The sequence below is a fragment of the Microplitis demolitor genome, chromosome 2, assembly GCF_026212275.2.
Source record: "Microplitis demolitor isolate Queensland-Clemson2020A chromosome 2, iyMicDemo2.1a, whole genome shotgun sequence".
NCBI classification, from domain to species: domain Eukaryota; kingdom Metazoa; phylum Arthropoda; class Insecta; order Hymenoptera; family Braconidae; genus Microplitis; species Microplitis demolitor.
In genome coordinates this window covers 23,892,334-23,918,356 of record NC_068546.1, presented here as the reverse complement: position 1 = coordinate 23,918,356, position 26,023 = coordinate 23,892,334, and the positions used below count along the sequence as shown (strand labels likewise).

General features: G+C 30.0%; 5 protein-coding genes across 9 annotated transcripts; 2 read left to right on the top strand and 3 right to left on the bottom strand.

Annotated features, from left to right (window-relative positions):
• Positions 1-125: 125 nt before the first annotated feature.
• LOC103572118 (protein CNPPD1) lies at positions 126-2,233 on the bottom strand. Its single transcript, XM_008550551.3, has 5 exons — positions 2,057-2,233; positions 1,846-1,942; positions 1,565-1,770; positions 1,348-1,476; positions 126-996 (listed from the first exon to the last, which is right to left on the bottom strand). The coding sequence occupies exons 1-5, from the start codon at positions 2,099-2,101 to the stop codon at positions 307-309; spliced, it is 1,167 nt and encodes a 388-aa protein (XP_008548773.1). The 5' UTR covers positions 2,102-2,233; the 3' UTR covers positions 126-306.
• A 69-nt stretch (positions 2,234-2,302) lies between these two features.
• LOC103572115 (TP53-regulated inhibitor of apoptosis 1-like) lies at positions 2,303-3,723 on the top strand. Its single transcript, XM_008550546.3, has 3 exons — positions 2,303-2,619; positions 2,733-2,899; positions 3,481-3,723. The coding sequence occupies exons 2-3, from the start codon at positions 2,753-2,755 to the stop codon at positions 3,565-3,567; spliced, it is 234 nt and encodes a 77-aa protein (XP_008548768.1). The 5' UTR covers positions 2,303-2,619; positions 2,733-2,752; the 3' UTR covers positions 3,568-3,723.
• Positions 3,716-6,377, bottom strand: LOC103572116 (FACT complex subunit Ssrp1). Its single transcript, XM_008550549.3, has 4 exons — positions 6,133-6,377; positions 4,308-6,050; positions 3,900-4,226; positions 3,716-3,821 (listed from the first exon to the last, which is right to left on the bottom strand). The coding sequence occupies exons 1-4, from the start codon at positions 6,184-6,186 to the stop codon at positions 3,720-3,722; spliced, it is 2,226 nt and encodes a 741-aa protein (XP_008548771.1). The 5' UTR covers positions 6,187-6,377; the 3' UTR covers positions 3,716-3,719.
• A 900-nt stretch (positions 6,378-7,277) lies between these two features.
• Positions 7,278-14,433, top strand: LOC103572113 (huntingtin-interacting protein 1). Of its 4 annotated transcripts, none has more exons than XM_053737097.1 (11): positions 7,278-7,522; positions 8,052-8,201; positions 8,988-9,051; positions 9,216-9,573; positions 9,791-10,127; positions 10,203-10,399; positions 10,477-10,615; positions 10,697-10,784; positions 10,855-10,943; positions 11,094-12,492; positions 12,605-14,433. In XM_053737097.1, exons 2-11 carry the CDS (start codon positions 8,118-8,120, stop codon positions 12,766-12,768), a joined length of 2,919 nt encoding a protein of 972 aa, XP_053593072.1. In that variant the 5' UTR covers positions 7,278-7,522; positions 8,052-8,117; the 3' UTR covers positions 12,769-14,433. The 4 variants fall into 4 exon arrangements, with proteins under 4 accessions (XP_053593072.1, XP_053593070.1, XP_053593071.1 ...); XM_053737095.1 differs by having other exon boundaries at positions 7,802-8,201; XM_053737096.1 differs by having other exon boundaries at positions 7,278-7,934.
• Positions 14,434-14,537: 104 nt separating this feature from the next.
• Positions 14,538-25,491, bottom strand: LOC103572112 (inositol hexakisphosphate kinase 2). Of its 2 annotated transcripts, XM_008550541.2 has the most exons (8): positions 25,106-25,491; positions 24,607-24,793; positions 23,180-23,306; positions 21,474-21,612; positions 19,963-20,042; positions 19,354-19,529; positions 18,685-18,890; positions 14,538-18,347 (listed from the first exon to the last, which is right to left on the bottom strand). In XM_008550541.2, the coding sequence occupies exons 2-8, from the start codon at positions 24,760-24,762 to the stop codon at positions 17,513-17,515; spliced, it is 1,719 nt and encodes a 572-aa protein (XP_008548763.1). In that variant the 5' UTR covers positions 24,763-24,793; positions 25,106-25,491; the 3' UTR covers positions 14,538-17,512. The 2 variants fall into 2 exon arrangements, with proteins under 2 accessions (XP_008548763.1, XP_008548762.1); XM_008550540.2 differs by having other exon boundaries at positions 24,607-25,491.
• Between the last annotated feature and the right edge of the window lie 532 nt (positions 25,492-26,023).

Below are 26,023 nucleotides of genomic sequence, written 5' to 3'. Positions count from 1 at the left end.
TTTATTGAAAAAAATTATTAAATTTAAATCCAAGGATAGTTTTTGTTATGAGGTAGAAGTTAGTAGAAAAAATATATATATTTTTTTTACGTTTCTCCTATAATCTATCCATTACTTAAAAGTTATTTAAAATCTTTACGTATTCTTAATTATTAATTATCCCAATAAAAAAATATCCAGCCAATTTAATTATCAAGTTACGATAATTTAGTATCAACTAAACGACTGTATTAATTATTACTGTACTGCTTCACCAATTAATTATTATTATTATTAATAATATATCAGTTAATTATCAAATCCAGATTAGTGCTGATGACCGATCGATGACTTGGTCATATAGTCAACGTAATACTTCCAACTTTTTTTCGGATACTCAAAATTAATTCCCAGAGTGTCCTTCCAATTTATTTCAACAATCAGATCCTCCCATAGAACGTGATCACGCAGCAGCGACTGACTGTTTGTAATAAAAGCTCCCGAGTTTTGTATTTTGTTTTCTAAGCCGAATTTCTTTTTCGAAACTCCGTGTTTGGAAAACCAGTCCATCATCGTGAGTAACCATCCGGTATTGTCAGCTGTAGCTGGAGAAACAGTAGGAGATTTGACACAGTTGTAGCAGGTCGCGTTGCACTCTAGGAAATCATCAGTTAGTTCCGTTTCCTCAGTTGATTCTGCTTCCGGTAAAATAAATTGAGATTCAGCGGGTATGGATTCGGTCGATTGTCGAGGCGCTAAAGAAGTTCCGGGAACGTGACTGGCTATCAGGGCAGATCCGACCAGAGTTACAAGACCAGCTGCATATGTCGCTACGCAAATTGTTGATATGCTGAAGATTGTGTTTATTAATGCCGTAAGTCGTATCGTGTCCATCAGACAGGTTATTTCTGTATACGAAAACCAGCCGCGTTTTTTGGCTTCTTTGTAAGCCACGAGCTCTTCTAATTTTTTCAGTCGATTCCAAAAATCTTCATCATTCACATAAATTGTCCAATTCTATAAAATTATTATAAATATTTTTAATTAAAACTCGCAATTAACCCAGGGAATAATTGTGTCTTTTACTTGAATTCAATTTTTTTTTATTTTACCCTCCCCCCCACCCACATGACATATGACATTAAAAAATTTATTATTTGCAATGATAAAACTTGAATTTTAAAAACCCGAGGGAAAAGCTTGTAAAATTATTTGCTGAGCGCAGACGTCACGATTCCTCAGACCCCTGACCCCCTTTCCCATGAGAGCGAATGTATTTTATGAGTGAACCCTTGGGAAATTGATAAAGTTATCAATAAAAAAATTTAAAAGAAGTTAAATATAACTTTTCTAAAAATAAATACTTACGATTGCATCAAGAAATTCCATTTCCAATCGGTTTATTTGCGCAAGAGTTAAGTCACCGGATTTAGCCCATTCTACATTAAAAACTTCATCATCTTCACCGTCGTCATTTAAAAATTTACTGGCCACCATCTTTAAAAATATTTAAATGTTTGTTAATTTTTTATCCAGCCGTAAAACTAAACGAACAATTAAATAAATAAATTAAATAAATATTTACCAAAGAAACAAGAAAGAGTTCAGAAGGTGCAACTTTGTACAAATATTCAGGATTGCAGTCTTTCAAACGTTCCAAGTAAAGTAGAGCCAAGACAAATGAACAAGGAGAGACACAGGCGTTTCTGGAGATCCTGCTAGCTTCTTCAACATCAAGACGTTCCAAACTACATCCGCTTTTGACTTCAGAAAATAATTCAGCAGCAAATTCTACACGCAATTAAAATAATTTAATATTTTTTCAAAAATCAAATTTAAAAAAAAACAATCGCAGCAAAAATTTACCAGTTACTGGCAGACTCAGACGATCGGTCATCGGTAATTTTGAATAGTAAAGCGACTTGGTAATACGATTCAAAAATTTATTATGATCTCCCATTGTCTGCAAATAATTTATTTAATTGTAATTATCAAATAATTTATCGTAAAATAAAAAAAAAAAAAAATGAACATGTGTCACTAGGTTATGAAAAAATTAAATTTAAGTAGCACCCACCTTTAATTTTCCCGACAATCTTTTTCCTCTTGATTTATTTGACATAATTATTTAAATTATCACCGGATAATTATAAAATCAGCAAATACATTTTATTTAAATTATAATAAAACGTTAATTAATTAATTAACTTTCAATAATCCACCAGTAACACAAAAAAACACGCAGTTGGAGTGACCTCAGAAATTTTTTATCTTCAGTTGGTAAATTCTTCATATTAATTAAATATATATATTTATTAGGTTAAATCGTGTTGGAAAATTTAAAAAAAGAATAAACTGATTTATAATAAATCAATAATTTGAATTATTTATTTATTTACAAGAAATTCAAAATTCTTTTGCAAGCGACTAACTTTTATAAAGTGAAAATTTAAAATTCCCGGCATTTTCGTCAATAATTCGGGCTAAAAAATCAATTTGTTTATATATGTATATTTTTATGATAAAAGGGGTAAAAAAATTCATGTCATTGTGATGAACAAAATAATTTGAATTTTTTAAATAAAATTTTGACAATTGACACCAAAAAGAATTGAATTATTTAAAATTTGAATCGCTTTCGTAAGTTGCATCATTTAATAATTAATAAATATTCAAATAAAATATTTATTGTTTTAAAACAAATAATAAGCATTTTATGTGAATAAAATAGAAGTCTTAATGTCTACTTTCAGGAGCAAATTGGATAATCTAAATGAATAGCATTGGAGAATCGTGTAATGAATTAAAGCATCAATATGACACGTGTTTCCAAGCATGGTTTTCTGATAAGTTCCTGAAAGGCGACACGAATGACTCTATGTGTGCTCCACTCTTCAAAATTTACCAATCATGTCTCAAGGTATTTTATAATTTTTATATTTATTTGTTTTAATTGTAGATTTAAATAAATTATTACTATGGAAACGTGTAGTCAATTGAAAAAACAGTATGATGACTGTTTCAACACTTGGTTTTCTGAAAAATTTCTTAAAGGAGATACCGATGATACTCCTTGCAGTGCTTTGCTACAAGTGTACAAAGAATGTGTTCAGGCAATTTTTTTTTTTAATTTTATTAATTAATTTTTATGATTAAGTAAGAGACCCAGTATTTGATCAGCGAAATAGTTTCCAATTGGGTACTAGTTCCCTGAGCAGGTCCTAGTTCTCTAATTGGATACTAGTTCCCTGATTGGGTACTAAGAGTATGTTCAGAAATAGACTCTGGAGATAAAAAATTACTTATCCAGGTGATTAGTACCTTTATAATGTAGAATTGTTCATCTGGTTTGACCAGAGGATATTTCTTAATACAGGAGTTGAATATTTCTCTTCCGGAGTGAATTTCTGAACACGTTTCATTCCTTTGTCATACAGTATATTATAAATTTAAGTGACGTAATTATTAAAATATTTTTATTAATACTTATTTTTTTTACAGAAAGCTATAAAGGAGCATAAAATAGAAATAAAAGACATTGAGATAAATCATCTGGGAACGAACAATGAAAAACTTCCCCCTAGCTGACCAACCGACAATTCTTACAATGAATGAATAAAGAAAATGTAAACATAAATTATTATTAATATTTTTTAGTTTTGTGTTCATTTTAATAATCAATTATTCATTAAATTGTATAAAAAGAAGAAATAAATATCAATAAAATGTAATTAATTTATTCAATCGCTTTTTGATGCATCACTCTCAGGTTCTTCGAAGTCTTCATCGCTAGATGCTGGCGGGCTTTCCTTTTTACCTTTTTTAGTTTTCTTCTTATCGTCCTAAAAAAAAATTATCAAATTTAAATTCAAATAATTACTTCAATAAATAAAATAAGCAATTAAATTTCGTAAACTTACAGCAGCGGAACGTTTCTCTCCCTTCTTAGGCTTCTCGTCTTCGCTGGCATCTGCATCAACATCATCCTCATCCTCATCCTCATCATCGCTCTTAGATTTTTTCTTATTTTTCGAACTGTCATCGCTGCTCTCATCATCGCTAATATACTCTTTGCTTTTAAATGAACCAGACATTTTTGTAGGAGAGCTGTCTTTTTTACTGCTCTCTTTCTTTGACTCTTTCTTCTTTTCGCTTTTATCAGGAACCGTTTTGTCTTTAGTAGCATCGTAATCTTTCATTTTTTCCAGATATTCTTTCTTTAGCTTAGCCGCCTTTTGCTCCCACTCCTAAACCGAAATTTAAATTCCCATTAAAAAAAAAATAATAAATAAATTGATATGCAGTAAAAAATAAAACCAAAATCTTACCGATTTATCTTTGAGTTCCTTCCACATTTCCCCTCCCTTTTTCGACACTTCAGTGATACTAATTCCCGGGTTCTCTTTTTTAATTTGATCTCTTGTAGCATTCAACCAAATCATGAACGCCGACGCTGGACGTTTCGGTTTATTGCTGTCCTTTTCTTTTTTATTTTTACGAGACTTGCGTGGTTTTTCCGACACAGTCTTAGCAGATTTTGATTTTTTCTTCTCCTTATCTTTACTCTTCTTCTCTTTCTTCCCACTGGCATCAGAGCCACCAGCATCTGAATCATCATCACTGTCAGAGGTACCAGGATTACTGTCATACTCTTCAGCGACATCACTCTCTTCTTGCGCCGGATTGAAATCTTCATCAGTCGACTCGTCTTCCGAGTCGTCTTGATTATCATCATCCCGTTCTTTAGCTTCGGCTTTGACTCGCGCAAGATAAGCATCCGGTTCGTCTTCTTGATCACTGCCACCGAAGTCATTATCGTAATTCATCTTGTCTCCCTTACCGCGGTTCTTAACCCGCAATTTCTTAGATGATATGAAATCAAATAATTTATTGTACTCTTCTTTTTCGATGCTGCTGAATGTATGGACGACTCCACTGGTCAATTCTATTTCAAAATCAAATGAACGTGTGGACCCGCCACCACGTGCGAAATTAACTGATGCTATTTCTTCAAATCGTATGTGAATTGGTGGCTTGTGAACGTAAATGAACCCACGTTCCAGTGGGTACAGATAACCAGCAGCAGCTTTGAATGAGCATCCAATAGCTGGTGTACCAGAGTGTCCCAAAAATCCCCCGGGTCCAGTTAACTTACGATTTATTATAACTTTCATAACTTTACCCAAGACTTCATAAGTTGGTCCTGACAATTCTTTAGACAATTTGTCTTCATATTTTTCTTTCAATTCTTTTTCAGTGAACGGCAATTCGATAGAAGTTTCTTCCTCCTGATTGAACAATAAAACGAGATAATGATAACGCGTCTGTCCCTGTTTTATTGGTGGATCCAAACTGACGACAAAGAACATTTGCCTGCTGTCTTTGTGCGGGAGTAAAAATAATCTAAGTACTGTAGACATTGGAATTTTGTAGTCGAAAGTTTTACCGTGCAATTGAAAGAACGACTGGAATATTTTGATGTCATAGCGACCACGTGGTGTAAGACATTGAATTTCCCGGAATATCGCAATCGCGTCGCCACTGACGCTGATAACTGAAGCTTTCTCCATGACTTGTTGATGAAACGCATCAACTGGATCCTGGTCAGCGCTGTCACTTACAGGAATATGGAATCTCATTTCCAGAAGACTCACTGGCGCGTCATCATTCTGGTGGAATTCAAGGGTTACTTCGTTTTTTCCAGTGTTGCATTGCGATACGTCACTAAGTGGAATTTCAAAAGCCGTATGATGACCGACGTCGAAACTCAACACTGACCCGTTGAATTTAGCAGTCCCCCAGTTCCATCCTTTCAAACTCAACTCTTTTTCCAACATGTCCTTTTTGTAATTAGCGGTGAAAAATTTAGCGACTTTTTCTTGCTCGCTTTCTTTGAACCCGCGAAATCTATGGAGGAGACCGTTTTTTAAAAACAAACGAAGACCCCATGTTCCGACAAACTTCTGGAAGTTTACCATCTCCAGGTCATTTGCGGAAATTTGTTCAACTTTTCCAGTTCTTTGGTTTTTAAAAATTATGTGCTGGTCTGTCAGTTTCAAGCGACCGGGTGTCTAAAAATTCAAATAAAATAATTCAGTAAATTATAAATATATAATCAAATATGACATAAATTTATGTTATAGGAAAACTAACCATTGCGCCCTTAACCTCTGCAGTGATGTCAGGATATTCCAGAAAGTCCGTCATTTTAATTTTTATTTGACAGCTGATTCTTTAGTTTTAGTAAGTACTTTTTAATTAAAATTATTTAATTTATTTATATTGTAAATTCACTTGTAATTGTTTATTATTGTATTTAGTTAAGTGGTTAACTCCATTCTTACCCGGTGTAACGCTAATAATAAATGGACCGACTGAATTGTAGATATTGAGAAATAATAAGCCCGCGTTTTTGTAACAAACCAAGCGCAGCAAGCCCAGTTTCTAACAAAAGTTTACGTTTTTAAAATTTGCTTTCATGGAAACTTGGCTTAATTTTGTTGTACATTTTAATTTATACTGACCAGTTCTTAATTAATTAAATTAAATAACTGTGAGGTAAAATAATTTTTTTATTAAAGTAATAAAATAAATTCAACAAAATTTTAAAGTTTTGAATTTTTGAATTATTAATAATTTAGTAATTTAATTATTTTTAACAATGGGTAAAATAATTATAATTAAAATAATGAGTGTAAATGTAACAGACATCAGACAAATTAAAATTTTTAAATAATTTTTTGTTTAAAAAATTATATTTTATTATGCGAAAAAATAATTTTAAATATGAGTGACAAGTAACTGACAGGTGGGAATTTTTTAAATTTTTGAATAAATAAATAAAATAGTAGAATAAAAATTTAAAAATTCAAATTTACATTGAAAAATCAGTGTCAAGTAATTGACAGGTGGGAATTTTAAAAATTTTCAAATAAATAAAATAGAATAAAAATTAAAAAATTCAAATTTACATTGAAAAATCATTACGCGCCCTTTTTTAAATTTCATTATTTTAATTTATTTATTTAAAATTTTAAAAATTCCCACCTGTCACATTTCCACTCATTTACAAATACATTTTTAAACTTATGCACTTCCCGCCATTTATCAGTAATAAAAAATATCTAATTAATTTTATTAACTTTAAAATAATAATTAATAATTTTTTTTTTTCAGTCGAGATTTAAAAAAAAAAGTTAAATTTTTTTATCGACCATTTTGCAAGTCTGCAGTATCAGCAGTTGAATAAACAAAAATTATTTCGTAGAATTTTCTCGGTATTTACATTCTGACCGCATATACTTATATGTATATATATACATATATATTGTGCAATAATAATAATAATAGTAGTGTCAGTGGATGTGTGTCCGCCATCCATCCCCATTATCAATTTCGGAATACGTGGATCTTCATATATCGGTTACCCGGGTACCATCCGGATAATTATCCTCATAAAGTGTGTGATTCAACGGAACTGGTCAATTCCGGTGGAGGAAAAAGAGAGAAAGAGAAAGAGAGAGAAAGATAAAAGCATGAGATGGTATTTGTAAAACTATAGTATATTTTAATACATATTATATTTATATTCATAGTACTTGGTACTTTTAAATACGCACATACACAAATATACATATACATATACCATACATAGAAACGCACATATATATGTCCATAGAGCACAGTAGAAAAATATCTCACTGCCAGTTCACACATTTTGTATTCTGTCATTTACAAAACTATCAATTTTGTACTCCGGTTAGTCCTCTTTTTTTTTTATTTATATTTATATGTATATATATTTTTTGCTATCAAAAACAAGACTAGTTCGCGCGGATGTGGGTGGGTTCCCCAATGAAATTTATAAAAATAATAATAAATAAATCGGAGCAAGATAAATTCATAATTGATGTGAGATTACTTTGCAAGTTTGTTAATGCAACTAAAAGTAAGAGGTAATTTTAAATATATGTATGTATATGCGTTATATATTTTACTGAACTGACTCGGGTCATAAATAAAGTATTTATGACGTTTGTGAAATATTAAATTGTTAAAACTTTATATTAAAGCCGGATAAATAATTTGTGATTTTAAAAAATATCTGCTGATTTGGGGGCGTATTTTGTTTTAAAAAAATGGCATCATTGTCACTTCCTAGAGTACTGCAACAAAGAAAAACAAGTTTGGATCTTGAACGTGAGCACTTTGAAAAATTTCAGGTGAGCTTGTGCCAATTTTTTTTTTTCTTAAATTCGGAAACAATTCAAAATTTTTTATTTTTTTTTTCACCAAATAAATGACAAAAACAAAAACTAAAAAAATGCACATGTAGTAAATTTAAAAAACCACAAGTGCATTTTTTCAGATATTTTTTTTTTCATAATTTATGGTTTAAAAAAAAATCCAAAAGTTATTAGACGGCTAACCAGTGTAATTTATTTTTTATTTTATTTCATTAATAAAATAAATAAAGTCAATGAGATGCATGTGCGAGTTTTTTATGTACTGAGTAAAGTAAAAAAAAATCCAAGGCAAAATGATTCATTATATTTACTTTCTTTGAATAAAATAAATAAAACAACGCAACTTATTAACAGCACGAGATGCTAACGCATGGAATTTTATTCAAATCAAAGCACTAACAAATTCTTTCGGTTTAAATGTCTCACCAGATTATCCACTTGGCCTAAATAAGTTAATAAACATAATAACTTTAACTAAAAAAAAAAAGCAAAAGGTTTTGCGAGCAGATTAACAGCTGACGTAATAAAAACTATTTGATAATTAGTTTGAATGCGAGATTTATTTTTCGACAATTATCCTAAAAATCCTCTTCATATTCATTAACAATGTCGCCAATATCTCCAGTATCAACTAAACAATTGCAGCACCAGGTGAGAATTCTATTCATTCTATTTTTTTTCGCTTCAACTTGTCATCAATATGCATACATTTTTTTTTTTATTGTTACTAAACAATAACTCATTGTTACTTTTATTTTGCAGAGTATCAGCATCAGCAAAGCTGTCAACCCAACAGAGACTCCAGTCAAAGAAAAACATGTCCGGAGTATCCTTTTTTTAAATTTATACAAGTAGTAATTGAGGTTTTAAAAAAAAGTTGTTGCGTGAATGTAAATTAGATTTTATAATACTTAGAGTAATAAATAATCGTGGGAATTGCGGCGGTATTAATTTTTTTAATTACATACAAGTCCTTGACTCATGATTCAGGCGCTATTATTGGTACATATCAAGAAAAAAGTGGAGCAATCTTCTGGATGTTTATTTTGCGACAGCCGTTGCAAGAAAATCGCATTGTCGCTTGGAAGTTTTGTCATGTTCTACACAAAGTACTCAGAGAAGGTCATCCAAGAGTTATTGCTGACTCACAGAGACACCGAGGCAAGCTTGAAGATCTTGGAAAAATGTGGCAACACTTGAGAGAAGGATACGGGAGATTAATTCATTTGTATATTCGCTTACTCATAACGAAATTAGATTTTCATAATCGTAATCCCGGGCTGCCGGGTAATCTCCAAGTTACTAATGAGGAATTGGAGGCGATTGGCGAAAATGACATTAATATTTAGTAAATATTTTTTTTAGCAAAATATACACAGAAAAAAAGGATTTCTTGGTGCAAAAAATTTTTATTTGGCCCAAGAAATTTTTTCTATAAGAAAATTTTTGTCTTTAATTTATAGAAAATATTTCTCGCGACAAGAATTCCTTTTTTTTTTTTTTTTGTAGTAATTACTTTTTTTTTTAATTAATATTTATAATAAATTAAAATTTTCCTGTTTCAGTTTTCAAATGTCAGTTGAAATGTTTGATTACATGGACGACATTTTAAATTTACAAAGAGCAGTCTTTGGATCACTGGACTTATCAAGATCCAATTCAATGACTCCGTGTGGTCAGTGTCGACTGGCGCCTTTGATACCGTGTATTCAAGATGCGTCCCAACTTTACGATTACTGCGTTAAAATTTTATTCAAACTCCATGGCGCGCTACCCGCTGATACATTGAAAGGACATCGTGATCGTTTTTCAAAGCAGTTTCACGATTTAAAAACATTTTACAACACGATAAAACACATGCAATATTTCAAACATCTTATAACCATTCCTGGTTTACCTGAAGTAGGTTTAAATATTAAATATTATTACTAAACTTCTGTCTCTCCCTCATTTATCTTCGAAATTAATTAATTTTAGAACCCGCCGAATTTTTTAATTCAATCTGAGTTGAGGACATACGTGACCCCGGTTGTCGTACTGCCTCAAGAAGAGTCAATAGACAATGAATCAGCGGTCGATAGTCTTATTGATACTTCCGACACAAATTCAATGCCCGGAGATCAAATGGATGCCGCAAGAAATGGCTCCGTTTCACCGGATGTTCTCGCCGAGAGGTAAATGTCAATCTATGATAAGACTATCAGTTATTTTTTATAAAATCATTGGCAAATAAAATTATTTATTGAAACAGGGACAGTTTGATAGATCATTTGCATCATGAGAATGGAAGACAAAGAGAAGAACTGCATCGTCTTTTATCAGAGCATCAAAGAATTGTCGGAGAAATGAAACATCATATTAGAGAGCTTGAGTCAATGGTCACGACAAAAGTAATTTATTTAATTGATGATTAGAATAATGGAAAATTAATTAAAACTATTAATTAATTTTATTATCTCGTATTATTTTAGGACAGCGAAGTAGAGCAGCAGAAACAATTGTGTGAAGACTTGGGGAAACAGAGCGCTGATGCAATACTTAAAGTTCGAGAACTCGAAGGTGATTATCGATATATTTATACTGATAACGACGTTATTAATTTAAAGTGCTTCAATTTTATTTTTTTTAGATAAGAATAAACTGATTGACGATAAATTCCAGAAACTAAAGGAAGTTTATTCGAAATTGAGAGAAGAACACATTAATTTAATTCGTAAGGTAAAATATATTTGTCTGTTATCTTTTTTATGACTCACTGACATGCTTTAGTAAATTATTGAGTTATCACAACGATAAAATGATTTTATTTTTATGTATATCGATAAATCAATAAAAGAATTATTTTTTTTTCTTTAAATTTATAATTAGAAAGCCGAAGTGGATAAACAATTGGGCGGAATAAAAATATCTTTAGAACAGGCAGAAAGACGGACTCAAGAAGCCGAACAGCGGCTCCAAGAAATTGATCAAGGTCAAGCGACAGCTGACCAAGAAGCTCAGCGAGTTGCGCAAGCCCGCTCCGATCTAGATGACGTCAGAAAACAATTCGACGAAGTGAAAACTGAAAATTTAGCTCTGGTAGCTAAAATTGATTTCATATCATCGGAAAAAGCAGTCGCTGAAGGTGACCTTCATGATTTGTTGGCACAGAAAGAGGAATTGGATCTGCGAATAAATCAGTTGGAGTCGGAGACCGAGAGAACTCGTGCCCAAGGAAAGAAAGATCTTGATGCCAGTCAGTATGAATTTATTTTAAATTGCATCTCATCTTCAGAGGCGATCATACAAAATGCATCGTCTGCTATTGACAACCCGGCGATTTCGGCGCTTACCTGCACCCCCGATTACCTTGAAAGTTTAGTCAGTCCTACAGGACAATTACTGAGTGACCTAGAAGTTTGTTACAAAAATTACGAAGCTGATCCCAAAGAAGGCAAACAATTAGTTCGCGTCTTATCAAATGTCGCTTATAATTTAGCTGTATATTTAATCCACGCAAAATCAACTTCCAATACATCAACAGACATATCTCTTGGTGATAAATTAACTGATGAATGCAAAGCACTCGTTACTCAGTCGTCTGCGATGCTCGCAAGTATGAAAGAAAAATCCCCGGTTGTTTTTGATAAAATAAACGGAGTAAAGACGCAACTGGACGCCATATCAGCGATGGCGAATACTCTGTCCAAAGCCCGAGGTAACGTTGATGCGCTGGGTGATCTGGTGGAGAATGAACTCCACAGTATGGACAAAGCGATCGAAGAAGCGGCGAATAAAATGCAGGAAATGCTCAACAAATCCCGGGCTGATGACTCGGGACTAAAACTCGAAGTGAATGGAAAAATTTTAGACTCTTGTACGGAATTGATGAAATGCATCAGGACTCTGGTGAAAAAGTCGCGGCTGCTGCAAACGGAAATAGTCGCGCAGGGCAAGGGAACGGCGTCGGCTAAGGAATTTTACAAAAGAAACCACCAGTGGTCTGAAGGTCTGATATCTGCCGCCAAAGCCATCGCGATGGGAGCTAATTTTTTGCTGGAAGCTGCTGATAAAGTAGTGCTGGGTAATGGGAAATTTGAACAGCTGGTCGTGGCCTCGCAGGGTATCGCTGCGTCGACGGCGCAATTAGTTGTGGCGAGCAGAGTAAAGGCTGACAAAAACAGCAGCAATTTAGCTGGACTTTCAGAAGCTTCGAGAGAAGTCACGCGAGCTACTGGTAGTGTTGTAGCCACAGCTAAAAGTTGCGGCCAACTCGTTGAGGAAAATGGTAATTTTAATTAATTGTATTTATATTCAGGATAATTATTCCTGTAGAAAAAATTTTCATTCATAGTTAATTTAAATTTAAATAATTTTAAAATTTTATCATTTTTCACCAGATGATCTAGACATGTCTGGACTAAGTCTCCATCAGGCTAAAAGACTCGAAATGGAAGCGCAGGTACGCGTTCTTGAGCTGGAACAGGCATTGGAGACTGAAAGATTACGACTAGCTGCGCTACGTCGTCATCATTATCAGATGGCCGGTGAAAATGAACAGTGAATAATAATAATAACTAATATTTATTATTTAAATAACACTAATATATATGTGACGAATGTTTATTAATTTTTTTATTTACACTATGACCTTTATTAATATCTAACATCGTCATTCATAAGTTGTAGCGACTAAAGATTATACAAGATTCAACATATTGCTCACGTCCAAATATTTAAATATTTAAATTACCATCAAGGATATTTCATCTGAAGGACAACAATAACTCAATTATTGTTAATGGGGTAAAGGTATCGTTTTTGGCCACTTTGATAATTTCAATAAATCGATTTGTTACACGCAATGACAATTTTTTAAATTTGTACAAAGATATTTTTATCACTCTCACATTGAAAATTTTTGTTTAATTAAAATCAAGTATTAAATGTCCAAAAATGGAGCAGTGGTCACAGAGGCTACTTCTACTCCTTAAGTCGTTTTTTTTTATTTACTGAGACTCTATCAAGCAACTGCGGGTTTATATTTTACCATACGCTCGGTAGAAATTTAAATATTTCCCATGATCATGACGGGTGTCCACCATAATTCTGATTGTTTTGTCAACACTGGTGCCTTATTGATAGATCAAAAAACAGCCTCAAATTCGGGAGTCTGTTAAAAAAAAATCATTTTACAGATGTCATAAAGGCGCACTTTAGCAAAAAAATAAAAAAAGTAAAAAATGTAAGAGACCCAGCACCTGATCAGGGAACTAGTACCCGGTCACTTATGTATTTTTATTATCATTAAAAGAAAGTGTTTTTACTACAGACCAAAAGTAGAAAATGACGTAATTTAATCAAACCACAGAATATATTAAAAAAAAAATATTTGTATTTTCAGTTGCTTGATTAAGTCTCAATAAATATAAGACTAAATATATAATATCAATAATTATTGTTGTTAAGTTTAAATATCCATGATTCTGAACTACTAATTATTATACAAAGTTAAAATATAATGACAGATGTTTGAATTTAAACTTCTGACACTCAGCGCGTATTTTTAAAAATACAAAATTTAAATAATTGATACCTTTGTTGCAGTTGATTGCATAATAATTCAATTAATTAATTACTTTTATTTATTATATTTAATTATATATTTTCTTCTACAATTTACACAAGTACAGTTGACGTACTTTGAATAAATACAAATGAAAGTAATAATTGAGACTAAAAATAATTTTCATCTCGCACAGAAAAAAAATATTTCTTGGCGGGAAAAATTTTTTCTGTATACAATAAATTAATATAATTTATTATTCAAGTAAATTTATACAAAATGGGATGAAAAATAATTTTATTAAAAATTATACATGTACTGTAAAAAATTGGGAGTAAATTCGGTACAATTATAAATTTTATTTAAATTCAAATTTACTCTGTTCCGTATAAAAAAAAATTACTCCGCATATGGAGTAAAGAGGAAAATTTTTTTTAGCGTAGTTATTTCAGTGATTCAAATTTTAAAAAAATCCGCATTCGGAGTGAATTTAACTCCGAGATTAAATAAATAAATATCTGCTGGATTTACTCCGCAATTTTTTTTACAGAGTAATTTTGTTAATGTATTTCTTTGATAAAATTAATGAGTTTGTCAATTAGTTTTTGTACTAAAAAAAATAAGAATTTATTATGCGACTTTGTTATTGAAAAAAAAAAGTAATAAAGATCTTAAGATGTACAAATAAAAATCAATAATTATTTATTAATATATAATATGAACATTAATCTAAAAGGATTAAGTTTTAATTGATAATAACAACAGATATTAAAGTACGGAATTAAATTTTTATTGTACGGACAAAGAAACATTTTATTGACAACATTATAATGTCTAATGGAATATTTAATATTTTATTCGGACGCACGCTTTATTTTAAATCATTACCTTAATTAACATGTATACACTTTTTAATTATTTCATTATTTATTATATAAATAATCGAATATCAAAATAATACTCTGATTTTTCGCTATCATTTAAATTAAAAAAATTACATTTTTATTAATTTAAACACTTTTACTATTAATATAATATATAAATAATAAATATACATATATATTATATTTGTACCAAGATTTGATGATACCCATGGAAAAAAAAACTACTTGTTACCATTAGAAATTTATTAATTTTATACATGAAAATTTTTATTGGAAGATCAATATTTATAAAATAAATAGTCAATTTATTAAAATCGATTATTTATAATTATTTACAATAATCAGTAACCTTACGATAAAATTATCACTGGGAAAATAATTTTTAGAAATAATTTTTGATAATCGTAATCTTATTGCTAATAATTTTTGGTAATTTTTAATCATTAATAATTTAAGTAGTTTTTTTTCTCATGAGCGATTGTTGTAGGAACTAAATTATTTATTTATTTTTTTACATAGAACACCAAAAATAATAATTATTATTATTATTTGTTAAATGTGCTGGCCTAGTTTCAATAAAAAAATTTTTTAGTTTATTTTTGTAACTGACTACGCATTGCTTCCACTCATCTGATTGGACATTTCAAATTTCTGTTCTGTTTGGCGGGAAAAAAGTTGCGGATGATAAATAGTATATTACACACCTAGGAAAGTAAAGTAAGAAATGTCTCAGATCACATGTAATCCGAGACATTTCTTACTTTACCTCCCTAGGTGCGTAATATACTATTACTCGCATTTGAGGGCTTTTTAAAAACAGAAGCCCGCGCTTTTTAAAAATACTAAATTACTTCGTCATGACCGTATGCAAATTTGTTAATTAATTACTTTGAAAACAATTAACGAATTAATTAAGAAGAGAACAGGGTTACATTTTTGCCGAAATAGATTTTTAAAAAATTACTGACAATTGTTATCAATTAGGAGTTTAATGAAATTTGAAAAGTAAATTTTAGCCCGCTAAATTTAAAATTTCAAAAATTTCTCAACATGAAAATTTTTTTTACGTCTAATTGATGACATTTGTAGTAATTTTTGAAAAATTAATTTTGAAATCTTCAATTAATTCTTCAATTTTAAAAAAAATTTTTTTAATTTCAATAATTTTTTGACATGGAAATTTTACTGTAATTTATTTTAACTTCTAATTGATAACAATGGCAGTAATTTTTGAAAAAATTCATTTGTAAACTTTCAATTAATGCTTCAATTTTTTAATTAATTAACAGTTCATCATTTGAATATTTTTAAAAACCGCGGGCTACTGTCCGAGTTTTTTAAAATTACGAGTTTCAATACCTGTTTATACAGTAAAAAAAAAAATTGACCAATGCAATAAATAATCAGTTGACTTTAAAATTTTCAATCAGATAATTTAAATCTTAGTGTAATCGGTCTTTAATTATCTCACTTAAACAGGATCCAGAAATGAAAACAGCAGATGTCAATGCAAGTAATTATAAAAAATATAGTGCGCAGCGGAATAAAACACGACTTGATTTCGTGCGATGGCAGCAACCTTCCGTCTGAAATCGTCTTGTTTAATTCTTGCCACACAGTATACTATTTCTTTTATTTTACCCTCCTTATCCACTTTGTCCGCACACAATAAATATTATATTTTATCGAATACAACACATTCGCTATAATAAAAATAATAATTATCAATTATCAATAATTCACTTTATTCAATGAATCCTAATAATATTTATCGGTCTAAAGAAAATATTATTGCCATCAGACCAGTGCACATTTTTAAACCTTTTAAATCATAATTCTCATTGTTCATTTCTTTCTTTCTTCCATTCATTCATTTTCTGATCCTTTACTTTAGATTTTTACAATATATACATCTTGATTGTTACAAGTCAAAATAACTATTCAATATAATTATCAACGATCGAACATCTACTAGATAGGCTCGTGAATTATTTACGTTTATTTACGTAACTTATCACATTTAGAGTACGGTTAATTTTTTTTCACATTTTTTCTTAATTTATAATTCAAATATCTATTCCTAGTAGATCCGAATTACAGTAAATTACCGTAATTTCCCGCAAAATTCCGAATTCCAACAGCAAATCTGCTGCATTTATGGTAAATTGCCGGAAATTACTGCATTGCTATGAGAAATTTGTCACATTTGCGGTAATTTATAGTAATTTCCGGTAATTTACCATAAACAAAATATGACCCTACGGCAAAGTACTGAAAATTTTTCAGAAAATCCGCACGTTCGTGATAAAACGCCGCAATTTTACGATAAATTATCGTGACAGTACCGAAATTTACTGTAAAATACATGAACTTACTGTAAAGAACAGGAATTTACTATAATCCGGATCTGCTAGAGTATTTATTACTTTTTTATACTAAGAAAATAAAATGATAATTATAATAGTAATAATAAATAAATGGATGCATCAATAGCTTGTTCTCATGGAATACTTACACGTGTCCCACACAGCAGAGATAAAATTCAGGAATAATCCACTTTATTGCAGACATGTGCAATTGTAAGATCGGTTTAAATGATTCATCTAATAATCTTTTAATACCCGAGCATCCGAGCGACCAACCGGAGCTTCATCGGTACGTGGCACCGAGCCAGCAATTAGATGACTCACGCGGCCTAACATCCGTCTTAGCACGTTTATATTTTATTCGTTCATTAAATTTATTCATTTATTTTATTTATCTTTTTTCCTTTGTTTATCTTTCACAGAGATAACTTTATCATGTCCTTTCATGGCTCATGAAACTAAAAATATTATTAAAACAAAGTTGTTTGATTATTAACCTTCGGCCACTATTTCCAATAATAATCGCCGGAGACTATCGAGACCAGTCAGGAATCCGCAGTCTGGTCCTTGATGCACTGTTGAATTTGAATGACATGCTACTGAACTTGATGCTATTTTATGTTCAAAGGTCGTGTGGGCAAAATCAATCATTCTGATGTCAACTAGCGCATCATCAGGTTGGTTTTTGTTATCATGTTTTATTCTTAATCTCTTGGTCGCACTTTTGAGCTCTTCCTCTTCATCATGATGGTCCTGAGCTTGATAAATCCCCAGCCTGTGACCTGGTCGCGTTCTTTTCAGCGAACATTTCCCACCCAGGTCTAAATCCGAGCTGATGTCATCGGAATTCGTTATCGTGTGCTGACCAACGCAGCAGTACTCGTTATCGCTATCACTGCTGCTACTGCTGCTGCTAGATGTGTTGACGTCATGACTACTCATGTTACTTTCCGCGGCAGTGAATGTCCAGCTGTCGTAGTCCTGACTTGGCACCACAGTCGCGTTTATTAAATTCGACGGGGGATCCATGAAAACGGTTTCTTCATTTATTGGATAAAAACCAGTAGCATGTTTGGCTCCGCGTGCTGCGGCTTCACCGAAAGCCCGATGCAAGGTCGACTGATTAACTTCCTCGTGACCGAGGTTGAAATCCGTCGAGGCATTGCTGTGATTGCCGTCGAGGAAACTGTCGGAATCGTGGGTAAGATTTTCAACGAAACTTGAGGATTCGTTAGACTCTTCTTCAACCCCGAGTGTTGTCAGCGGACTTCTTGATCGACTCGAGTAATCTTCCATTTGAAATCCCTCGTAAACGACTAACAGGGAGCTGTAATAAATAATTTGCTAAATGAGTTGATTGGTGTTTAGTTTAAATAATTGTCGTTGTTAATCTTAAATGCTTAAAGAGACTTGACCGTGAGAATAAGAGAGATGATGTTTGGCCCTTTCTCGCGCCCTTCAGCAGTCCGGAGGCTGTTGAATATTACACGATATTCCCTATTGCACTGGTGGAATCGTATGATGCAATTCTACTCATTTGTGTGTTGTTACGATTTTTTGTGAGGTTTTTTTGTTTTTTGATAATAAATTTGTTTTTATCAAAAAAACAAAAAAGAAAAAAAATGGTTGTTGTAAATTTAAATTTGGTGATGATGAAAACTTACCAAGAATAGAAACGATAGCTGCTCTGTCTCTCGATAGCTCGACGAAGACTTTCCAGCCGGGCAATTACCCGTTGGATCACGTGAATTCTAAGGCAGTAGCCATTGTGGAAGAAGCGATACAGTGCGGCTTTGAAACCCTCCTCGTTCAGCTCACGGCCCCAGTACTTATCTCTTTTCACATACTGATCAATATCTGCCTGATAAACCTAATTTTCAATAAATATATTGTTTTTTTTATTTATTAATTTCATTATTTTCAGTCTGAAAAAGGCAAATTGTCATCCGAAATCGAAGCGGAATTCAAATTATTTATTTATTTTGAAGATTTAAGCAAAGATTGGACTGAAAACTAAATTTCATGAATTTCGAGATCAAAAACTTGATAGAAGGATGGAAATTTGAAAAATTATCCTGTAACACAAAGGAAAAACAGGAAAATCCAACCGATTTTATCAGATTTTAGAAGTATTCAAGAAAAAACCCACAGAATCAAAACTTTCCATTATTTAAAAAATTAAAAATTCCCGCCAATTGTCAAACAACCGATTTTTAAAATTTTTGAACTCGATCCTGTATTTTTACGGCAGTTCTTTTTAAATTCCAGCATAAGGACAAATGTAGCAGTTAGATTCCTATGAAATTTACTAAGAAAATAAATAAAAATCTCACCTGCATGCCACACAACCTCACGCCTAAAGAAGCAGATGTACTTGCAGCACACTTGGCTATTTGTTTGCTACGTTTTTCAGCAGAAGCATCATCTCCATGTTGTCTTGTTCCCATTTTTAAATCCAATATACAAGGATGTGTATAACGACCAGTTATATTCTCCAATAATAAAAAATCTATATTAACTTTATTATTAAAGAAATTTTTTCGCTTTTCTCTGATTAATTTTTAATACGAGACTCAATATCAGATCGTTATTTTTTTATCTTTAAATAGACAAACTTTCAAATATTTATAATTATAAATTCATATAATTTTTCAACATTCATGTTTAAAAACATATATAATCTTTAATTATATAAAAAATTAAATGCAATCAATATCTTACTGTTTAAATAAAATTTATCAATTGAAGGCTTACATAATAAAAATAATTTATAATTTAGCTTTGAAAATAAACAAATATTTAAAAATATAATTATCCAGTAAATTAATTTTATCAAAATACATTATTAATGATAATTTTTTAATTTAAGTAATTAAATAAAAAAATTTATATCGGCATTGAGTCTCAGATAATTTTTAATTTTTTTTTAATTAAAAGGATACATTGTTTATTTGACGCATTGTCCAAATGTGATTCAGGTTTCAGTACATCGACTGTACTATTTTTACGATGAATTTTCATTCTGTAAAATATTTATGTTAATTAAATATTGATATTAATTAATTTTAAATAATCGATTAAGTAAAATTATAAACTGTAAAAAATCGGGAGGAATTTGAATTTTTTAAAATCCGCATTCACTGCGATCTGGAGTTCAAATTATAAAATAAATTTTTTTCCACAATTTTTTACAGTGTACTGATAATTTATCATAAATAAATATATATTATTATTTATAAATAAATAATAATAACTCTAAGAACGTTCTTTTAAAATTTATTTAGAATTAAATCATTTTATAAATAAATAATATTTTTTTTTTATGAGTAATAGTAACATTAGTTAGAATTTATTACAGCATAAAAGCTATAAAATATATATGTATATATATTAAATTACTTTATAATTTGGCAAGGATGTCAAGGAAGTAATAGAGCTGCCAAAGAAATCGTTTTGAAATTAATCACAGGCATTTAAATTCAAATAAAATATACAATCAGACGGCTCTAAATTATTGTGATGATTGATAAAAAAAGAGTACATTGAAAAAAAAATATGTAAGAGGAATAGTTGGGATGCGGAAGCCATCTAAAGTTTTTAAAATTATAAATTGTTGATAATAATAAAAATTTATTTGCGCAACTGTTTGATAGTGGAAAAAAATCCTTTTTTCTGTCACGTAACTCATAAATTTATATATTACATCATTTGAATTTTAAATGATACAATAAATAATAATTAATATCAATAATCATCCACTAGACATTCCAGACTTTATCTTACAAATTCTTATCAAGACTGCAGACTCCCGATTAAAATTTCCTGTTGCGAATTCAAATAATTATCAACCATCAGCAATACTCTAGATGGTTTCTACCAAACTTTTTTTCAATGTACATTACATTTGTAAATGCAAAGATACAATATCATATTTTTAAAATTATTAGTATTGTACCAAGGGTTAAATGGCCCTCTATTGCGATTCGCTTGCGGTTTGTTATGTCTCACAGTATTGAGATCATGGAAAAAGAGAGCCAGCATCTTGCGGAGGGCTTGTAGGGCCAGGACCTGAACCACAAGAGCCACCGGCTGCCTGTGTAACAGAGCTGTCATGTGGTTGTAACTTCTAACTCGTTACATGGTACCATAAAAACTTGTCCTCTACTGCAAGTTGATGGTTATTTTTTTTTTTTAAATTAACATCAGTTAACCGTCAACTGGATTTCACGATTTCATTATATTTTATTTAACATTATCATTAATTATTCATAATTAATCATTAATCATAAATGATTAATCACTGATTATCAATAATTAATAATTAATTACCAGACAAGTGCACAAGCATTTACATTTAAATGAATAACAAAAATATTTATCTAAAATATGTCAATTGTAAATAAATATTAATATAAGTAAGTGCAAGTAATAACTTTTTTTTAAAAATTATTACCTGAGAACGTCATCTCGCTTTCGTTTTGTCGAACCCTTTCCTACTTGAGCCTGATGATGAGGCGAATTTTCAGGATCTCTGAAACTTGGGCTGTATCTCTTCTCAACTTCACCGCAACTACTGGAGGCCTGAATTACACCTGAAACATCAGCCACTTTATTTAGTTTTGTTGTTTCAATCAAATAATAATAGTAATAATGATATAAATATATATATTTTATTTTTTATTGTCCAGGGAGTCACATTTATTTTTTAAATAATTCGCAAATTTTTCTATAATAAAAAAAAAATATAAATATTATTGCTGTGGATTAATTAACGTTTGTTTTGTTCATAAATACACTGAAAAATTAATAACCATATTTGTGTACATATACATATATATAAATATATATTTAAGACCCACCTTTGTTTGGTATTATTTAATAACACATATTTATAAATAAAAATCGTGTCTAGACGTTATTTAAATTATTATTTAAAGCAGCAGAGTACGAAAAGCTTGAAATTTTTTTAATGACTTTTTTTTAAACATAAATAAATAAATAATAAAATAAAAATACACTGTAAAAAATTTTCCGAGTGAAATTAACTCAGGGAATTTATTTTAATATTTTAATTTCAACTCGGAGTTAAATTTATTTTTAATAGGAGTTTATTTTGATATTAAAACTCCGTACATGGAGTAATTTTTTTTTAAACTCCGGAAGTCTGATTCGGAGTAAATTTAAATTTAAATAAAATCTATAATTACTCTGAACAAACTCCTGATTTTTTACAGTGTAGATAAGAAAAATGAGTAGAAGGAATAAAAAAAAAAAGGTGATATACTTTTTAATACTTACCTTAAATGAACAATTGAAGTATTATTGTCCCTTTAAATAGTCACAGCACAAGGTGATAAAAATAAATATCACGAATTAATAAATTCGCTGTTACAACAAATAAATACGAGTGATAAAATGTAATGCATAAAATAAAACTATACGTGAAATGTGACGTCAAACATATTATGAAATGCATGTATTTATATTTATATATATATATATATATATATAGATATGTATTACATACTAATTGATATGATATCTTATAAAATGAGTATCAATTAACGCAGCCTTTATAAAATAATTAATTTATAAATTATGATAATCTCGTTATTTATTTTTTTCCTTACTTTCAATTACATTTTCATATATCGTATAAAATTTAAAAGGATAAGATATATGTATATATTTATATAGATATATATGTTTAATTATAATTTATTTATTTTTACAAAACAATAATAAATATAATAAATATCAAGTTAAATTTATACGTAAATATTCATAACAAAGTAAAATCGCGCGATAATCTGGATAAGAAATGAATAATCGATCTAAATATATGACGTCGGCATACAATATCTACAACCATGATTTAAACTCAAGCAACATTGACAAGTGGAATAACACAACACATTGACAATCGATTTTATTATTTATTATTATTATTATTTTAAATCTTCAGTTGTAAAATTATAAGTATAAAAATAAAAAAATAAATAAATAAACTAATACTAGGGTGTATAGTCAAAGGTTTTTTTTTCTTTTTTTTTTTTTTGACAACAACAGGACAATTGAGCTTATATTTAAAGTAAAACTAAGTCTAATTTATTGAAATATTATTTATTCATTCTTTTATTTCGTGATTTTTGATCTTACCTTTGAATTTAGGAACAAACATTTGTATATCCTGGGGAATGTTTCGGTAAAAGTCCAGCTCTCTTTTGTTCAATGGCTTGCAAATTGTATTTTGATTGAGGAGTAATAGACGAGTGTGTCCTCCAACCTGTAACAAATCAAATTATATATTAATTTAATTATAAATATATGAGCTAGTCAATACCAGTAACGGTCTCGCGATATTTTGTATTTTAATTATTTTAAGACAGTTATTTACTTAATGACTAAACTGATTTATCGTTGAGTCAGTTTTTATTTTGGTTAAAAATTTTATTATTTACTTTATTAATAATTATAAGCGTAAGAATAAAGATTATTTATTCCAGAATTTTTAAAAATTCGTTTCCATGAGTCATAATTACAGAAAATTAATTTTTTTTTTTAAAAAAACAAGACGAGTTTAAATAATTAATTATCTAAACTTATATGGAATTCAAAAAAATTTATTAGTCATGCAATTTTATTTATTATATTAGTGATTTTCACAAACGACCTCGATATTTTTTTTATAATTTGTTTTAAAAAAAGTTTTAGACATCGGCTTTAATCCTGAAAAAATTGATTTTAAAAAAAAATTTCCAGAATCCCAAGTGTCAACTTTCAGCCGACAATTTTTTGCTGTCAAAAAAAAATTACGTAGGATATCCACAAAAAATATCAAAACAATTTTCAAGGAAGCTGGCGAGCGTATAATTTCCTGTTTGTTTTTAAAAAAAAGTAAATAAATTCGTCAAGTCGATAGTCGAAGGACATTGCAGCTGCACAACGAATATCTTTAATCCAATGGATCCCAAATTAAAATCCAAATGTAGGTCACAGTGTATAGTTTGTCCTAAATAATCTCTCAACTAACCGAGTTAAGTCCGGAGAAATTTTTTATCAACCATAACAATCCATTGCGCAAACAAACAAAAATAAATAACAATTTAATTAACACATTCTTATCACCTCAATATCTGTAATTACAAAAATAAATCAAATAAAAATTAAATGATTTTTTAAAAATATAAAATATATTTAATTATTTAAATATAACCCCGCGTTTTATCATGCCCATGGCATTTATAAAACTTAATGACTCGTACGTGCTAAGTATAAATAATAATAATAACAACGATAATTAACATTTACCTGCTCACAAGTCAAGTTTATAAGCATGAGATATGAAAAAATAATCTGGTATACACAAACACGCCATATGTCATGATTGTTATCAAGCATAAATAATTTAAAATATATTTTTAAAATTATTTTATAAATTTATTTATTTATTTGTTGTGACACGTGTATATTGACGTCAATAGTTTAATAAATATATTCTTCAAAGGTTATTAAACTTACTACAGATAATTTTGAATGAATGAAAAATAGCAGCAGATTTTAAATAAAATAATTAATAAAATTACCTGATTATTGAGTGGGTGAAGTGCAACTTCTTCATCATGGTCTTGACGATATGCAGTCGCTGATGAAGACGTTGAGGATGAAATCGGGGATAAGTTGGTGCTTAAACACTTAGGATCAGTCTCTCCCATACCCCAAGCACTCTTCAAGTATACCATGCCAACGTACGGTTTTTTTTAAAACAAATATCTGACAAATTAATCAATATTTATCATTAACAATTTAATCACCTGGTTTTTTATATTTAAAACCTCGTCCTGCAAGTTTTTCTTATTAATTTTAAAACGAAAAAAATATAAAACTAAAAAATGCACTTGAGTTCTTGGTGAATTATCATGAGGCAGTGAAAGGGAAAGACATTTATTTAAGAGAGTTTAAATTTAAAATAAACTTAATGCATTTCCCTTTGTTTAAATTTCATACAAGAGTTTTCAAATAATAATAATAATAATAATAAAGAGTATAAATTGTCAAGGTTTAAGTGGATGTACGCACACTTACACTGGCAAGAGTTTTTGTTTTATCACTGAATGTTGCTCACGCTCGTATAGTAAAACTTTTTCTTAAACTGAACGTTAACACAACGTAGCCTGTAGCATTACAATAATTTATTTTGTTAACGCGGTTATCGCATCAGCTGTAAATTTGGTGGGGGTTGATGTGAAGGAGACACTGATATGTAACGACGACAATGATGACAGTCAGGAAGAAATCATGATATCAAAGATAACCAGGGATCCTCAACTGTCCTCTGTAACCTCGAGTTACATTTAGTATTACAGTATGTATCGACGTTTTTTGTTCTCACGAATCTGATGTGCGATGTCACAACCCCCTTTCACGTAACGTAGAGAATACCAGATTGAGTGGGTTTACTTTGAGAAATTTCTGTAGTTTGAATTTATTCCGCTTCCGCCAGAGGCGCGGGATGCGCCCGCCATTTTGAACTGCTGTTTTACCGGAAACTCCTTCGCTGATGTTTTAGTTTGCAGGAAATGCCACTGAGGGCTCTAGTAATACGTGAATTTTATTTTTATAAAATTTTTTTAATGATATTCTACAAAAGGCTACGCTGCGCTTCATTATAATTATTTTTAAATTAATAATTAAGATTTATAAATTCTTTATATTTTCTAAGAAATTCTATAGAAAATCCCTCGAAAATCTAGACGAGCCTTGAGCTTGGTAGTATTGGCAAATTCTAGGGTTTTTCTGCAGCATCAACCGTTTTTCAGGTAAATTTTTACCGATTTTTTGTATTTTATGTTAAAAGACTATTCTTTAGGAGTACATATTCAAAAGATTCAAAAAAAGTCTTTGAAAGCAGTGAAAATTCGTAACAAAATAAATTATTTATTTATTGATATGTATAAACAAAAAAGTATATGAAATATACTATTTATATGTATATTTTTCCCA